Consider the following 16,005-nt stretch of genomic DNA (forward strand, 5'->3'; position numbering starts at 1 on the left):
TTCGGTTGCCAACATGACCAGCGAAGTTATAAAATATGATTTTAAAAAGTGTTGGTCTTACACAGGGCAATTCAGAGAAACAGATCATAATTTTGGTGCGCATAGAAAGGAGTCAAAAGGTGCATTCAGGTGCGTGTTCCACAGTGAATTTTCTTCACAAAAGACAAACAGATTCTGTTCAGAACAACCCAGGGTATGACACCATGTCATATTGTAACTACATCAGTGATCAAACATTAACACTGTATATGACATGAGTTTTATGATATGGAAATGTGAAGTGCACATTGGCTTGCTTGCATGACATCAAAGCGGTATTTATTATAATCATCAACGTCTCATCTTTCAAAATACATTGAATCCTCTTGATTGACAGCATTTCCCTCACTGAGACAAAACATTTTCAAAAGTTGCCCAATTAGCAGGAGTGATGGGAGCAGCTTCTTGTCACGTGCGGTGCTCAAGTTCAGAGCGGCTGTCATTCAAAACCCACACAGCGCTGTGAAGCGCAGAGCTCTGACGTAATGTATAGCATGTTACTGTACAGCCACTGTGTTCCAATTTAGACACTTATCAGTGACTAAATCTGCCATTTTCAACCCGTAAACGGGCACGAGTGTAGTGGACTATGTATTATAACTACTGTAGTATTTATACATCTCATACAGACGCTGCATAAAAGCCCATCATTTTGTTTGCTGTGAGATTGTATGGACCCAGGGGGAGAGGCTGAAATGTGTATTGAGATCTATAAGGAAGTTGACACTTTTGCAGTACCAATGATCAGACACCAAGTACAATATAAATCATTCAATTAGAAATGCCACACCTTCATAGTTTTAAAACAAACTTATACTAAGTTGAAAAAAACTACAGACTGACTTTGTTTTACAAATCTCACACTTAGTGATCACATTCTAAATTAAGGAGGGAAACAACATGGCCCCCATTGAATCAAGTTTCTGACAACAGACTGAAATGGGCATAGGTTAAAACACCTAGTAGACAACTCAGTATAATACTATCATCAATTTCATCAATAAACAACTTGGGAACAATATCAGACATCGCTAAACCCTGTATTGACATTATGATAGTTGTGTGTGCGCCAATAGACATCAACAAAATGACTTTAAAGCGGCAATCAGCAGTAAAAACAATTGCAAAGCGGCCTCCCCCACTGGTTCGGTTAAAAGTTGAGGGACGGGGCTGGAGAAATGTAATCACTCAAATTCATAGACCGAGCTATGGATGCAAGGATTGACCAACCATGATATCAAAATTAAACTCTAAACCATGTTTCCAGGCTATATAGTTTGTTTACATTTGGTTTGTTTACAAACATTGGAGTAAAACAAGCTTATATTTTGGGTTCTGATGGGGTACGACAGTTGAACTAAGCTTATGAGGCCTTTAAATTAAAGTTATATTATTCAAGAATCAAATGAGTACTGATCAATTTATTAGTCCAAAAATGGATGTAGGAATTGCTGATTGCCCCTTTAAAAATGTACTTTTGATTTGATGTTTTACAAAAATAAATTATACCTGGGTATTTGAAAACCTCTCTTGCTTTTGACATCAAGAGGTGATGGGCTTCTCAAGTGCTGATACGCTTGGACCTGCTGCAATGACAAGTTGAATTTGAAACCAAAATCTCATTTTGTTTTCAAATATCATATCAAACACCATACAGTGAGTACTCAAGTAGTCAAACGTTTAGTATTTGGTCCCATATTCCTAGCAGACTATGATTACTTCAAGCTTGTAACTCTACAAACTTGGATGGATTTGCAGTTTGCCGCGGTTGTGTTTCAGATTATTTTGTGACCAGTAGGAATGAATGGTAAATCATGCATTGTCATTTTGGTGTCACTTTTATTGTAAATAAGAATTGAATATGTTTCTTAACACTTCTACATTAATGTGGATGCTACCATGATTACGGATAATGAATAATGATGAGTAAGACAGACGCACAAATATCATACCCCCAAGACATGCTTACCTCACACCATTACAATAACAGGGGAGGTTAGCATTGTTTTGGGGGTATGATATTTGTGTGTCTAACTTTACGATACATTCAGGACTATCCGTAATAACGGTAGCATCCACATTCATGTAGTGTTTCGAAACATATTAGATTCTCCAAAATATTTTTTACCCTCAAATTCAAGCTGACAGTCCGCACTTGAATAACCTCATAATCATTGTATAATTTCAAATCCAAAGTGGAGGAGAAAGGAGCCAAAACAAAAACAGTCACCGTTACAATACTTTTGAAGAGCACTCTTTCATATCAAACAAGATAAACCATCGGGAAAAATGGCGATAAAAAATACTGAATATAACAGCAAAACTACTTCGTGCAAAACACTGAATATCATCAAATACACAACTATATAGTTATAAATTACAGTACTGCGAATACTGGGACATAAGGCCTGCTTTATTCTTTTCCCACTAATTGGCCTTTTGACCAATCAGATCAGCTATTTTGCCAATAACTAGGCAAATGATCCGAATTGGGCTGCCTGTGTAGGGAATCAAACAACAAGCCAGCTTGTTGGCCACATTCACAATGCCCTCATTCTTAGCAGGAGAAAGGCTGGTAGCCGCAGCTACTGCTGCTTCCCGCACCTCAACTAAATACACTGTCTGGAGTTCATGCAGACATTCAACACCAGCCTACAGTAGGCCCATGACTCAGCTGCGGGTAGAAGAAGATACAACATGGCCAAGAATCAAGCCTAAATTCATTCTAAAAATAAAAAAACAGGCTGAACAGGGTTAGGCTGGCTGCTGCATTCAGCAACTGCGTTCAGCAACGGCCACCACTTCAGGGATGTATTCATTAGGCACCAAACAATAATAAAATGGACTGAAACAAGGAGGAACTACCTAAACTTGTCCAAGAAGAAACACTCGTCTTTTTCCGTTGCAAAATGTTTTGCTACAGTGTACCCTAATGAACACAGAGGGATGGCAGCTAACAACCCAGCAGATAACACGACCTTCCTTCACTCCGAACCGTCATCCTGGAGCCGCCATCCAACTCTACCAGCCAGCCGGGGTGGGACTTTCTGGGGGAAGCTCTTTACTCACGGGAGGGACTAACTCAACTCATCATGGTGTGTTCAGGAATACTGGTGCGCTCTAAGGTGGTCAGATAGCCGGTGTGGGCCCTGCTCCCAAGGACCGCCACCACCCCCCAGGAGGAGCCTCTCTGCATCTGCCCAGCCCTCCACCACCCAGGCCTTCGAGTCCTATAGAGAGAGACCCTGAAAAAGGGAGAGGGAAGTAGTGGACAACAGCACGACAGACATATCTGGAGTATACAGAACTTCATATGCAATACACAACTGCCCATGTCATTGTCCATTCAAACATACTAATGCATATCAATCTATAGATGTCATTGTGTTATGTTATGCTAGTTGTTAAAATATCAATAATAATAATAATAATAATAAAATACTACACATACAATATTAAAATAAACATTTTGTTTGAAACACTGCAGATAACATCGACTTCGACATTGTCCCTGAGTGACTCATTTATCCTAATTAATGAGGCAAGAAATAATTGCGTAAAAAATAAAAATGGCATTCTATAAATATTGTGTAAATAAATGAAGATGTCAAAAGTTAAGAGATTGAAAAAGGAAAACTGACTGTGGAAGACATTTATAGGCATGGCCAGAAGGAGGAGACGAAAAAGATGGGGGCTACTAGGGCCAATAAGCCCTAGTTGTAAAGACAATAGGTAACAGTAGGGACTTCTGTACCTTCTGGGGACTCCATCCATACACTGCAGACCGAGCATCTCACTCACGGGTCTCAGTCAGAGGCAGCCCGTATGCTGCCCTGCTGCTTTCATCCTTACTGTGACTGCTCTCTTGTGCAGCCGGGGCAACGACGCTCTGGCTGCAACTCGTCAGTTTCTTCAGCTCGCTGGCAAACGTCTCGTCCTCATGGGCCATCTGAGTGCGCACGCACACACGCAGTCAAAGTTATTTCTGATAAAAGCAAGAATTCTAAGGAGCAACAATAATCACTTGAACTTGTGGTTTGATGTGGGTGTGTTATGTTCGTATATTACTGAACAAAAATATAAACACAACATGTATAGTGTTAGTCCCATGTTTCATGAGCTGAAATAAAAACATCCCAGAAATGTATCTCAAATTTTGTGTCTACATTTGTTTACATCCCTGTTAGTGAGCATTTCTCATTTGCCAAGATAATACATCCACCTGACAGGAGTGGCAAATCAAGAAGTTGACTAAACAGCATGATCATTACATAGGTGCAACTTGTGCTGGGGAGAATAAAATGGCACTAAAATGTGCACAATTTCACAGATTCCATAGTCTAAAGTTTGAGTGTGCTGACTGCATGAATATCCACCAGAGCTGTTGCCAAAGAATTGAATGTTCATTTCTCTATCATAAACCACCTCCAACATTGTTTTAGAGAAATTGGCAGTACGTCCAACCGGCCTCACAACCGCAGACCACGTGTATGGTGTCGTGTGGGTGAGCGTTTTGCCGATGTCAACATTGTGAACAGTGTCCCATGGTGGCGGTTGGCTTATGGTATGGGCAAGCATAAGCTACGGCCAACGAACACAATTATATTTTATCCATGGCAATTTTCATGCACAGAGATAGTATGACGAGATCATGAGGCCCATTGTCGTGCCATTAATCCGCCCCATCACCTCATGTTTCAGCATGATAATGCACAGCCCCATGTCGCAAGGGTCTGTACACAATTCCTGGAAGCTGAAAATGTCCCAGTTCTTCCATGGCCTACATACTCAGACATGTCACCCATTGATCATGTTTGGGATGCTGTGGATCGACGTGTACAACAGAGTGTTCCAGTTCCCGCCAATATACAGCAACTTTGCACACCCATTGAAGAGTAGGACAACATTCCACAGACCAGAATCAACAGCCTGATCAACTCTATGCGAAGGAGATATGTCGCACTGAATGAGGCAAATGGTGGTCACACCAGACTGGTTTTCTGATCCACACCTCTACTTAAAAATATATATATATATTTTTAAAGGTATCTGTATTCCCAGTTATGTGAAATCCATAGATTAGGGCCTAATTTATTTACTTCAATTGACTGATTTTCTTATATGAACTAACTCAGTAAAATATTTGAAATTGTTGCTTGTCGCATTTAGATTTCTATTCAGTATACATATAGAAAAAAATAAAAATTGTCATTGATGACAGGTGCACGGGCTGCGATTATGTCCGGTACGTCAGTGGGTGCAAATCATTTCGGACCCCACTGCATATGCATGACATTATGTAAAACATGTCTCACACTCAGTCATAGTTAGTAGAATAATGAATTGGCAGATTTGGGCACCTTCAACTTTTAAAAGGTTACGAGGAAAGTTAATCATTTGAACCACATCAATTAATACACATTAACTGAATGTTAAGTATATGAAATTCAAACATTCCTTACCAAACTGCTTTCTATAATCCTGAAGACTATCATTCTCCGTGAGACAACATCTCAATTAATCTCTCGTGGACAGATCTACGTAAATCTAACTTGCACCATAGAATCTGTCGGGAAGGAATGGGATGCGAGGGATAATAAGCATTAGTAGTTCTGGTTTTATGGCACTGATGATTTTGTCGGGACTGATGGTTTGTACGGTTGTGGCTAGATGAGTACAGCGCCATCTAGCTGTCAACAACTCTTGTCACCAAAGTGACAACTTTAGCCTAACCCTAACGTCTCTGCTGGAGCGTGTCCCCATACATGAGTGGTTCCTTCATGTCAAATGACCAGGAAGTAGGGGCGGCAGGTAGCCTAGTGGTTAGAGCATTGGGCCAGTACCCGAAAGGTTGCTAGATCAAATCCCCGAGCTGACAAGGTAAAAATCTGTCCTTATGCCCCTGAACAAGGCAGTTCCTAGGCCCTCATTGTAAATAAGAATTTGTTCTTAACGGACTTGCCTAGTTAAATAAAGGTTAAATATATATATATCTTTTGTTTCAAGGCTCTGAGCTCCGTCTCCAACAGGGCCCTCCGCCGCTCTAACCGTCCTTCCCATTCCACCGCAGTAACGAGAGCAAGCTCCTCTGGATCTGGTCCTGGGTTACTGAGCTGGGCTGTCCACTGGAGCAGACCCCAGAGCACGTTCCATACACTCGCAGGGACACTCTCATCCTCTAGTGGTAGTTATAGGAAGCTCCATAGTTAGGGTGGTCACGGAAGCAAGGACCCTCTGCTTCCCTGCAGCCCATGTTCAGGACATAGATCACCAGGTCCTTGCTGTGATGGAGCACCCGAATGCTTACACAGTAGTCAATTCCTGTCGGTACAAACTACATCAATCTTCATAAGTCGGAGCAATTAAAAGCTGACTTCAGAGTGCTCACAGGCAGCCTAAAGGAGACAGACAAGCAGGTTCTAATTTCCGGGCCGAAACCAACAACAGGTTGCGGAATGGAACACTTTAGTCATCTACTCTGGCTACACTACTGGCTTAAATCCTAATGTTCCTCAGTAGATTTTGAGTACATTGACAATTTTGACCACTTCTGGGAGAGGCCCCAGTTTAACAAGGAGGATGGCTTGCAACCAAATAGGAGGGGCAAAGTTTCTTACCCGAGGAGGCTCTTATAAAACATTGACTCAACAACAGCCCAACCCCTGCTCAGGTAATTCTTCCCATTCCCACATTATTATCATCATACTGCTACAGATAATCATTGCCAGTGGTATTGTCAGTAATAATCTTATGCCCATACACTTCCCTCTGTTACGGTTAGCCCAAATGGGAAGCCCATGAATCAGCTCGTCTAAATGGGAAGCCCACAGATCAAAGTGGTAGGCATGCTGTGTAAATCAAATGATATACAATCAATTTTAATTCCAGGTTATAAGGCAACAAAATAGGAAAAATGCCAAAGGGGGTGAATACTTTCACAAGCCACTGTAAAGATACATAAAAATAAAAGTGTAGGCCTATTACTTTGAGTCAGCTGCATGCCTGACCCTGAATTAGCTATGTTATCTATTTTTCATCTCTCTGGCAGACAAACACACACCCGTTAAACGCCTTAGAGTAAAAAACAGAACAAATCCTTTGGTCTCTATAGAACTTTCAGAACTTGTTAGAATGAGAAATCAGGCCTGAGCCAAGGCTAGAAAAATGTACTGTGTAGCTGATTGGCAGCTTTTCAGGCAATTGAGAAATAGATGAACCTCCTCAATTAAGAAAGCCAAATCCTGCTACTTTCTAAGTTTTATCTCAGACTCTGCTGGTGATCCATCTAAATTTTGGAAAACAGTTAATGCACTGAAGCTTGGAAAATGTCTCTCCCTCCCTGCCTAAGCAAGTTGTGTCAGACTCTAGCATCATATGTCTGCATATGAAACAATATATTTATCTTATTTTAGTCTTTGGGAGCTAGCTAGATTTTATCATCATCATCATCACACAGACAGCAGCTTATGATTTCTTCTTCGGTATAATGGCGGTCCGCAAACAATTGTTTAAGGTGCATAGCACCACCTACTGTGATGGAGTGTGTGGTCCATCACAGTTACACAACTTTACATTAGTAGAAAAGAAAACAAGCACAAATACATTTTAGTCACAACAACATTTCACTGTCATATACAAAATAAAATCAGCTCCTCCCTCGACACGGATTGATCAACATCACATTTTTTCGGTCGGCCCACCACTTATTTTCCCTATAAGCAACAAAACCAATGCGTGTGCAACTGTGGAGAAATTTCGGCAGGGTTGGCTTAGAATCGAGGGATGGTTGACAATATTGAAGCTGTACTTCCTCTCCATATCATTATAAAAAAAGATATAAATTGCACAATGAGCACTTGTCTCAAATTGTTACAGTTGTTTCTTATCCAGCTAGCACATTTTTTGGCATATTAGCATACAGTAGACCTAAAAACAAGACATGGTATCAATGAGATGCAACGAGCTGAAACGAGCCATCTACGATTCCCCACGTGGCAGCTTCTTGTCATTGTTGTTAGCTATCCGACTGTCCAGAATCACAACCCCATCGACGCGCACGCATCGATTTCATGACGTTGTCAGCTAACCCGTCTACTGTATATGAAAGGAAAGTAGTGTGTATTTCATAATATAACCCCAGGACGGGGCACTTAGAATGAAGAAATTAATTTTAAAAAATACAGTATTTGCTTGACCGGGTTTCTCATTAAAATAGCTTGACTCTACAGCAGTCATGGGAAATTTCCGTTGAATAAAGTAGTACCTCTTCCTTGGTTTTAAGGCAGATTCTGCCCACATATCCCTCTTCTGGCTGCCAGCTGTTGATAACCCTGATGATCTCCTCCTCAGGGGCTACGGGGCGCTGCTGAGGACACCTCTTACGGTCACTGCGCTCCTTCCCCAGTGACACCTTCTCCTCACAAAGGAAGTACTCACTGGCACCATCTGTGGACATCAGCAACTAAAGTGGGGAGAGGAGAAATAGATAGGCCACTATGAACTGAGAGCGTGGCGGGTCTGGTGTTTTTGTGTGGGTACATTTTCCTATGGGTGGGTGTGCTGGGACTGACCGTGTCCAGTAGCTGTCCGGCGGTGGTCTGCTCTTTCACAGACACTACAGTGAAAGGCTCTCGACCTGGCACACCGTGGACCGTCACTTTGTGCTGCTGGGCTGCCCTCCGCTCCTCAGAACTAAACAGCTGCCAGGGAAATACAGTGTTGTAGATAGATATTTACATAGTCCTTACATGTATTTTAAGGTTACTAGCTAATTAGCTCATCAGATGCAGTTCGAAGAGCTACAATAATATAAGCAATCCCTAGCTGCTCCTCAGGTGTGTGTGTGTGTGTGTTACCATGGCAGCAGGCAGGGCTGTGCCGGTGGGGCTCTCCTCTACTCTGCGGCTATAGATGAACAGACTGGACACCTCCAGGGGCTCGTTGTGCTGCGTCCTCAGCTGGATGTGTCTATAGCCTGGAACAACAGACAACCAACCACAGACATTAAGAACAGGGAGTAGAAATGTATATTACCTGGCAACATGCCGTGCTGTAGCTGCTAGCAAACTCTGTACATAGCATGTTGCTAAATATTATTGTTCAATTATCTATTAATAGGTTACATGCTATTGATGTGTATACTTGAGAAAAAAATTGTCAGGAATATTTCAAGTGTAAATAGAAGTTTAATGTAGTCACTTTCTTCCTCCTCTTCTCCACTCCACCTCTACCCCTCATCTTCTCCCTCACCTGGTTTGAGGGCCCGTAGGGGCAGAATCCTTTGAGCAGTGGTCTGGTAGCTGTTGTTCTCGACCACAGCGATGCGCAGGAAGCAGGCGTCCTCAAAGTGCACGGGGAATCGGAAGTGCTCTGACCACATGGGGTTGAGTGCGTTGCGGTGGATGGGCTTGGTGCGGAATTGGAAGCTGTCCACGGGCATGCCCATCACTTCCACCTCCACACAGGGGCTGCCCGCGCCGATGGCAGGGCACACGTTCTGCCCAGACACAATCTGACAGAGGGGGAAAGGACACCTTTTATTCATTATATACTGCATATCAAAACTGTATTCAATCATCTCAATCCACTATAAGACAGATACTTGGCATTACACGTGTAATTACATTACTCTGTTTTACATAATACTTTATAATACTTACTGTATGTCATATTCCTGACAGATTTTTATAAGAAATTAAACATCTGTTTACACAACTCGTTTTACTACCTCTTTTCCCATTAACTATTGCAGAAGATTAATTGGGTGGTGTCCTTGTCTCAAATAGAGAAATCATACTGTATATATGGTGCAAATATCTCCAATAAACCCATCAAAACTAGGTTGAAGAGCCCGATGGGAGTGCTTTGGGTAAGTGTGAGTGTGTGTACCCAGCAGGGTAGTTAGTGAGAGAGACCAGTATATGGGTCATATTGAAGTGTGTTTGGCTACATTTTAAAATAAGTTTTTGATGGGTTGAGTGTCTGTGTATCCCTAGAGGGGGAGAGATTGTGTGTGTGTACTCCCAGCAGCATACCACCCTGCATCCCATTGCTGGCTTGCCTCTGAAGCTAAGCAGGGATGATCCCTTGATGGGAGACCAGATGCTGCTGGAGGGCCATGAGGAGGTCTAAAATGTACAAAAAAACTTTCCCAATGCCCCAGGGCAGTGATTGGGGACAATGCCCTGTGTCGGGTGCCATCTTTCGGATGGGACGTTAAACAGCTGTACTGATTCTCTGTGGTCACTAAAGAGCTCATGGCACTTATCATAGGGGTGTTAACCCCGATGTCCTGACTAAATTCCCTATCTAGCTATCATGTCCACCTAATCATCCCCAGCTTCCAATTGGATCATTCATCTCCCATGTAACTATTCCCCAGGACTTTGCTGTAAATGAGAATGTGTTCTCAGTCAACATACTTTGAAAAATAAGGGTAAAATAGATATTTTTTTATAAAATGTGTATGCTCGCATGCTTGCTTGTGTGCATCCATGTACACTCCCCTACATATGTTCATATCCATTCAGTTCCTATTAGACAAAATAGAATCCAAAACACAATCAAAACAAACTGGAAATACATCCAATAAGTTTGTAGTCACAAGCTTGATGTATTCATTGCGTGGAAGGAATATGGGACAAAATACTAAACTTTTGACAATAAAGCAAATTTGTCCACATACTTTTTCAAAATGGGAGGGGAGGGACAAGATACATAGTGCTTTAATTTGTAAACAGTATAACAGATTTGTATGAAAATACCCTCACATAAAAAGATGCCATTCTGTACTGTCACCTCATATGAAACATTTGATCTCAAATCCAAAAGTAGTATCGAGCCTATGAAGTAGAGAGCCAAAAATGGATTTAGCAGTCCACATATGGAGGGGAGTGGGTGTGTTTGTGTGTACTCACAGTCAGAGAGTAGAGTGTTGGGCTTATGCTCTCCACGTCTCTCTCCAGGGAGCAGAGTTGCTGGTAGAGGGGACAGCTGCGATCCCACAGCACTGGAGGTTTCAGGACATATCCACAATGCCCATTTGCCTCAAACAGAGCCGTGTTCAACTGCATGGGCAGGTCTGGAGAGAGCAGAGGTGGCGACGGAGAGAGTGAAAGAGAGAAGGTGGTGAGAATGAGAAAGGAGAAAGAGTAAGGAAACAGACAACAGCAGACCATCCATTGTTTCACAAGCATCACTTATCCTAATTTTAGTTTGTAAATTGGCACAGGTGAGTGGATATACATAGCTTGCAAATCTGCAACTAGGCTTTATCAATGTGTAAAACAGACAAGCCTGTAAAATGCATGTTTTATTTACTTCTTTAACTAGGCAAGTCCGTTAAGAACAAATTCTTAGTTACAATGATGGCCTATCAGCATCACGACCATGGCCAGCGTACCGAGTTGACTCAGTGCTGCCCAGGTCAGAGCTCCCCGTTACAGAGAAATGAGCAATGACATGCAAGACATCCCCAACATCCCCAATACATCTCCACACGGTCATATTGTACCCTGTCCAAGCCATTTCCAATGAATAGGCAACTAGAGTTTCTTGAAAAGTTAAGAGTTCATAAGTTGTAAGTAGGGCCCTGAGTTTTTCCTGACCATGTCACCTGACCAGGGTACAAAATTACCTAGTTAAAGACGACACTGAACAAAAATACAACATATAAATTATTGCACCCATTAGCCGAAATAAACGATCACAGATAATTTTCATATGCACATAAAGCTTTTTTTGCTCATATTTTGTACACAAACTTGTTTACATCCCTGTTAGTGAGCATTTTTCCGTTGCCAAGATAATCCATCCACCTGACAGGTGTGGCATGTCAATAAGCTGTTTAAACAGCATAATCATTACACAGGCGCACCTTGTGCTGGGGACAAGAAAAGGCCACCTTAAAATGCACAGTGTTGTCGTACAACACAATGTCACACATCTCGCGGGAGCGTGCGATTGACATGCTGACTGCAGGAATGTCCACCAGAGCCTAATTTATTGATTTCATTTGACTGATTTCCTCTTATGAACTGTAACTCAGTGAGATCTTTGAAATTATTGCATGTTGCATTCATATTTTTGTTTAGGGGTTATTTCCCCATACCCAGATAAAGTCCCAGCCTGGTTATTTCCCCATACCCAGATAAAGTCCCAGCCTGGTTATTTCCACATACCCAGATAAAGTCCCAGCCTGGTTATTTCCCCATACCCAGATAAAGTCCCAGCCTGGTCCTGGACTAAAAATCATTTGCAATGAAAAATCTCCATTGAGCATAGTAACGTCCAGGGACTAAACTGGACCAACCTTATCAGTAAGACTCCTCTCCATGTCCTTACCATCACTCTGATAATTGAGAGCCACCACTTGTATGCCGTGTAGCCAGAACGGTAGAGGGTTGGGGTTGGCTGAGTCGATGCGTGTGGCGGCCGGGTAGGTCCTTAACAGCTGGCAGGTGGTGTGCTGGATCAGCTTCTCTGAATTGCGGCGGCACAGGCGCTTGGCAGTGTTCTCGTTGACAGAGGAGATGTGGTAGCACTTGGGAGTGTGGATGACGGCACTCACTGAGGCATTGGGGCTGAGCACGGGCGATGTCTGCTCTTCCCAGCTCAGACGGCTGCCCTCCACGCTACCTGGAGAGGGAAACAGTTACACATTTACAATCTAGTCATTTGGCGGATACGTTTATCCAGAGCGATAGCAGTGAAAAGGGAGCAGAAAAAAGGACAGCTCAAATAACGATTTGAACACTTAAAAAAAAAGAAGCTTTTTCCCAGGATAGTAAGACAATGTAACACTAACATTTAACTAACCCAAATAGTACAGGTAACTGCCAAAATAATGAAAACACTTGAGTAAATCAGAGATACAAAGTATATTGAAAGCAGGTAATTCCACACAGGTGTGATTCCTGAGTTAATTAAGAAATTAACATCCATCCCATCATGCTTAGGGTCATGTATAAAAATGCTGGTCAGGCTGTTATTTGACTACCTTTGGCCCTATAGGATGACAATTGGGATGTGGCAAATGTAAAACATTTCTGAACGTTTAAACTGCCCTCTTTTTTTATGAAGATAGACAACCAGGTGAGGAGAGTTCCTTACTAATTAGTAATCTTATTTTCATCAATCAAGTACAAGGGAGGAGTGAAAACCCGCAGACACTCGGCCCTCCATGGAATGAGTTTGACACGTGATTAAAACCATAAGAAAAAAAATTCCTAAAATGAAGTGAATTCACGATTCCGATATGGTCCTGCAAAGCAGCTCAATCTACCCTGGCTACCTACCAGACAGCGCTCACCTTACTGCTGTCCCCCACCCACTCAGCAACGATGTTACGTAATGCCATTATAGGTTCTCTGCTGTGTCCCTTCCCTCCATGTTCTCAGTTGTCAGTACTTCATGTCCCACTTCTCATCAATGTGATGGCTCGTTGCAGTGATGTATGACAGCATGTTCATAGAAGCCCAACAATCTGTTAACTCCACGTAGTACGGTGTAGGAGAGCTCACACTTTGTACTTGCAGAGCAATCAATGTACGGTTGTGGCCAAAAGTTTAGAGAATGTCACAAATATACATTTTCAAAGTCTGCTGCCTCAGTTTGTATGATGGCAATTTGCTTATACTCCAGAATGTTATGAAGAGTGATCAGATTAATTGCAATTAATTGCAAAGTCCCTCTTTGCCATGCAAATGAACTGAATCCCCCAAAAACATTTCCACTGCATTTCAGCCCTGCCACAAAAGGACCAGCTGACATCATGTCAGTGATTCTCTCGCTAACACAGGTGTGAGTGTTGACGAGGTCAAGGCTGGAGATCACACTGTCATGCGGATTGAGTTTGAATTACAGACTGGAAGCTTCCAAAGGAGGGTGGTGCTTGGAATCATTCTCCTTCCTCTGTCAACCTTTGGTTACCTGCAAGGAAACACGTGCCGTCATCATTGCTTTGCACAAAAAGGGCTTCACAGGCAAGGATATTGCTGCCAGTAAGATCGCACCTAAATCAACCATTTATCGGATCATCAAGTACATCAAGGAGAGTGGCTCAATTGTTGTGAAGAAGGCTTCAGGGCGCCCAAGAAAGTCCAGCAAGCTCCAGGACCGTCTCCTAAAGTTGATTCAGCTGTGGGATCGGATACCACCAGTACAGAGCTTGCTCAGGAATGGCAGCAGGCAGGTGTGAGTGCATCTGCACGCACAGTGATGCAAAGACTTTTGGAGGATTGCCTGGTGTCAAGAAGGGCAGCAAAGAAGCCACTTCTCTCCAGGAAAAACATCAGGGACAGACTGATATTCTGCAAAATGTACAGACGGGGATTGGACTGCTGAGGACTGGGGTCATTTTCTCTGATGAATCCACTTTCCAATTGTTTGGGCATCCGGAAAAAAGCTTGTCCGGAGAAGACAAGGTGAGCACTACCATCAGTCCTGTGTCATGCCAACAGTAAAGCATCCTGAGACCATTCATGTGTGGGTTTGCTTCTCAGCCAAGGGAGTGGGCTCACTCACAATTTTGCCTAAGAACACAGCCATGAATAAAGAATGGTACCAACACATCCTCAGAGAGCAACTTCTCCCAACCATCCAGGAACAGTTTGGTGACGAACAATGCATTTTCCAGCATGATGGAGCACCTTGCCATAAGGCAAAAGTGATAACTAAGTGGCTCGGGGAAACAAACATCGATATTTTGGGTCCATGGCCAGGAAACTCCCCAGACCTTATCCTCAAAAGGCAGGTGGACGAACAAAAACCCACAAATTCTGACAAACTCCAACATTGCTTATGCAAGAATGGGCTGCCAGTAGTCAGGATGTGGCCCAGAAGTTAATTGACAGCATGCCAGGACGGATTGCAGAGGTCTTGACAAACAAGGGTCAACACTGCAAATATTGACTCTTTGCATCAACTTCATGTAATTGTCAATAAAAGCCTTTGACACTTATGAAATGCTTGTACTTATACTTCAGTATTCCATTGTAACATCTGACAAAATATCTAAAGATACTGAAGCAGCAAACTTTGTGGAAATTAATATTTTTCGTCATTCTCAAAACCTTTGGTCACGACTGTACCATGTTTTAACATCTGGGCCGTTAAGGCATCCTGTAGTCTGGTTCTATATATGCCATCAGGGCATTGAAGCAAACATCCTCTACCATTGGCAATGGCTGCATTTCAACTGCAATTATTTCTGTACTCAGTGCTGTGATTACTGCAGTCAACAACAGGTTGAGTCTCCCTTTCAGATGGTTAAGCATGGCACCTGTACTGCCACTGTAGCTCAATTCCACCTAGCAAAGTTGACATTTATTTCACCACCATCTCATTTAACTTCTCAAAGTACTGCCATACAGGACTTTGTAATGTCACTTCCCTGTCTCACTCACTGGCGCCTTATATCCGTGGTAAATAAATGTTTAAATGTTCACACCTCTAGATGACAATGCCCTCCCATCCACAGGGCACAAGTGGTCACCGAATAGTTTGAGGAGCATGAAAATGATGTAAGCCATATGTCATGGCCTTCTCAGTTAACCCAATTGAACACTTATGGGAGATTCTGGAGCGGTGCCTGAGACAGCGTTTTACACCACCATCAACAAAACACCAAATGATGGAATTTCTCATGGAAGAATGGTGTCTCATCCCTCCAATAGTTAGACACGTATAGAATCTATGCCAAGGTACACTGAAGCTGTTCTGGTGGCTGGTTGTGGGCCAACACCATAGTGAAGGGTTTCCTTTACTTCGGAAGTTACCTGAACCTTTCGAAGGGTTATGATTGATCATGAAAGAGGCATTAGCTACACAGCTATTCAAACTCTCTGCCAAGCCTCAGTGCAGAGACAGAAAAAACATGCCTCCAGGATATGCCGTTTCTAACAATTCCATTTCAACCCTTTTTACAAACCCTTTAAAAACTCCACAGCTTCTCTCAGCATCTTTCAC

General features: G+C 42.6%; 1 protein-coding gene across 3 annotated transcripts in view; it reads right to left on the reverse strand.

The window, feature by feature from the left end:
- Positions 1–301: 301 nt before the first annotated feature.
- LOC118357496 (1-phosphatidylinositol 4,5-bisphosphate phosphodiesterase epsilon-1-like) overlaps positions 302–16,005 on the reverse strand; it is an 87,241-nt gene continuing 71,537 nt past the window's right edge. For all 3 annotated transcript variants that reach the window (XM_035734645.2, XM_052478275.1, XM_035734644.2), the window contains exons 24-31: positions 12,382–12,675; positions 10,956–11,119; positions 9,289–9,550; positions 8,895–9,013; positions 8,610–8,738; positions 8,303–8,500; positions 3,794–3,988; positions 302–3,284 (exon numbers count right to left, since the gene is read on the reverse strand). In XM_035734645.2, the coding sequence (XP_035590538.1) occupies positions 3,833–3,988; positions 8,303–8,500; positions 8,610–8,738; positions 8,895–9,013; positions 9,289–9,550; positions 10,956–11,119; positions 12,382–12,675 (1,322 nt within the window). In that variant the 3' untranslated portion in view covers positions 302–3,284; positions 3,794–3,832. The remainder of the gene's footprint in view (positions 3,285–3,793; positions 3,989–8,302; positions 8,501–8,609; positions 8,739–8,894; positions 9,014–9,288; positions 9,551–10,955; positions 11,120–12,381; positions 12,676–16,005) is intronic.

The sequence above is a fragment of the Oncorhynchus keta genome, chromosome 24 (assembly GCF_023373465.1).
Source record: "Oncorhynchus keta strain PuntledgeMale-10-30-2019 chromosome 24, Oket_V2, whole genome shotgun sequence".
NCBI lineage: Eukaryota > Metazoa > Chordata > Actinopteri > Salmoniformes > Salmonidae > Oncorhynchus > Oncorhynchus keta.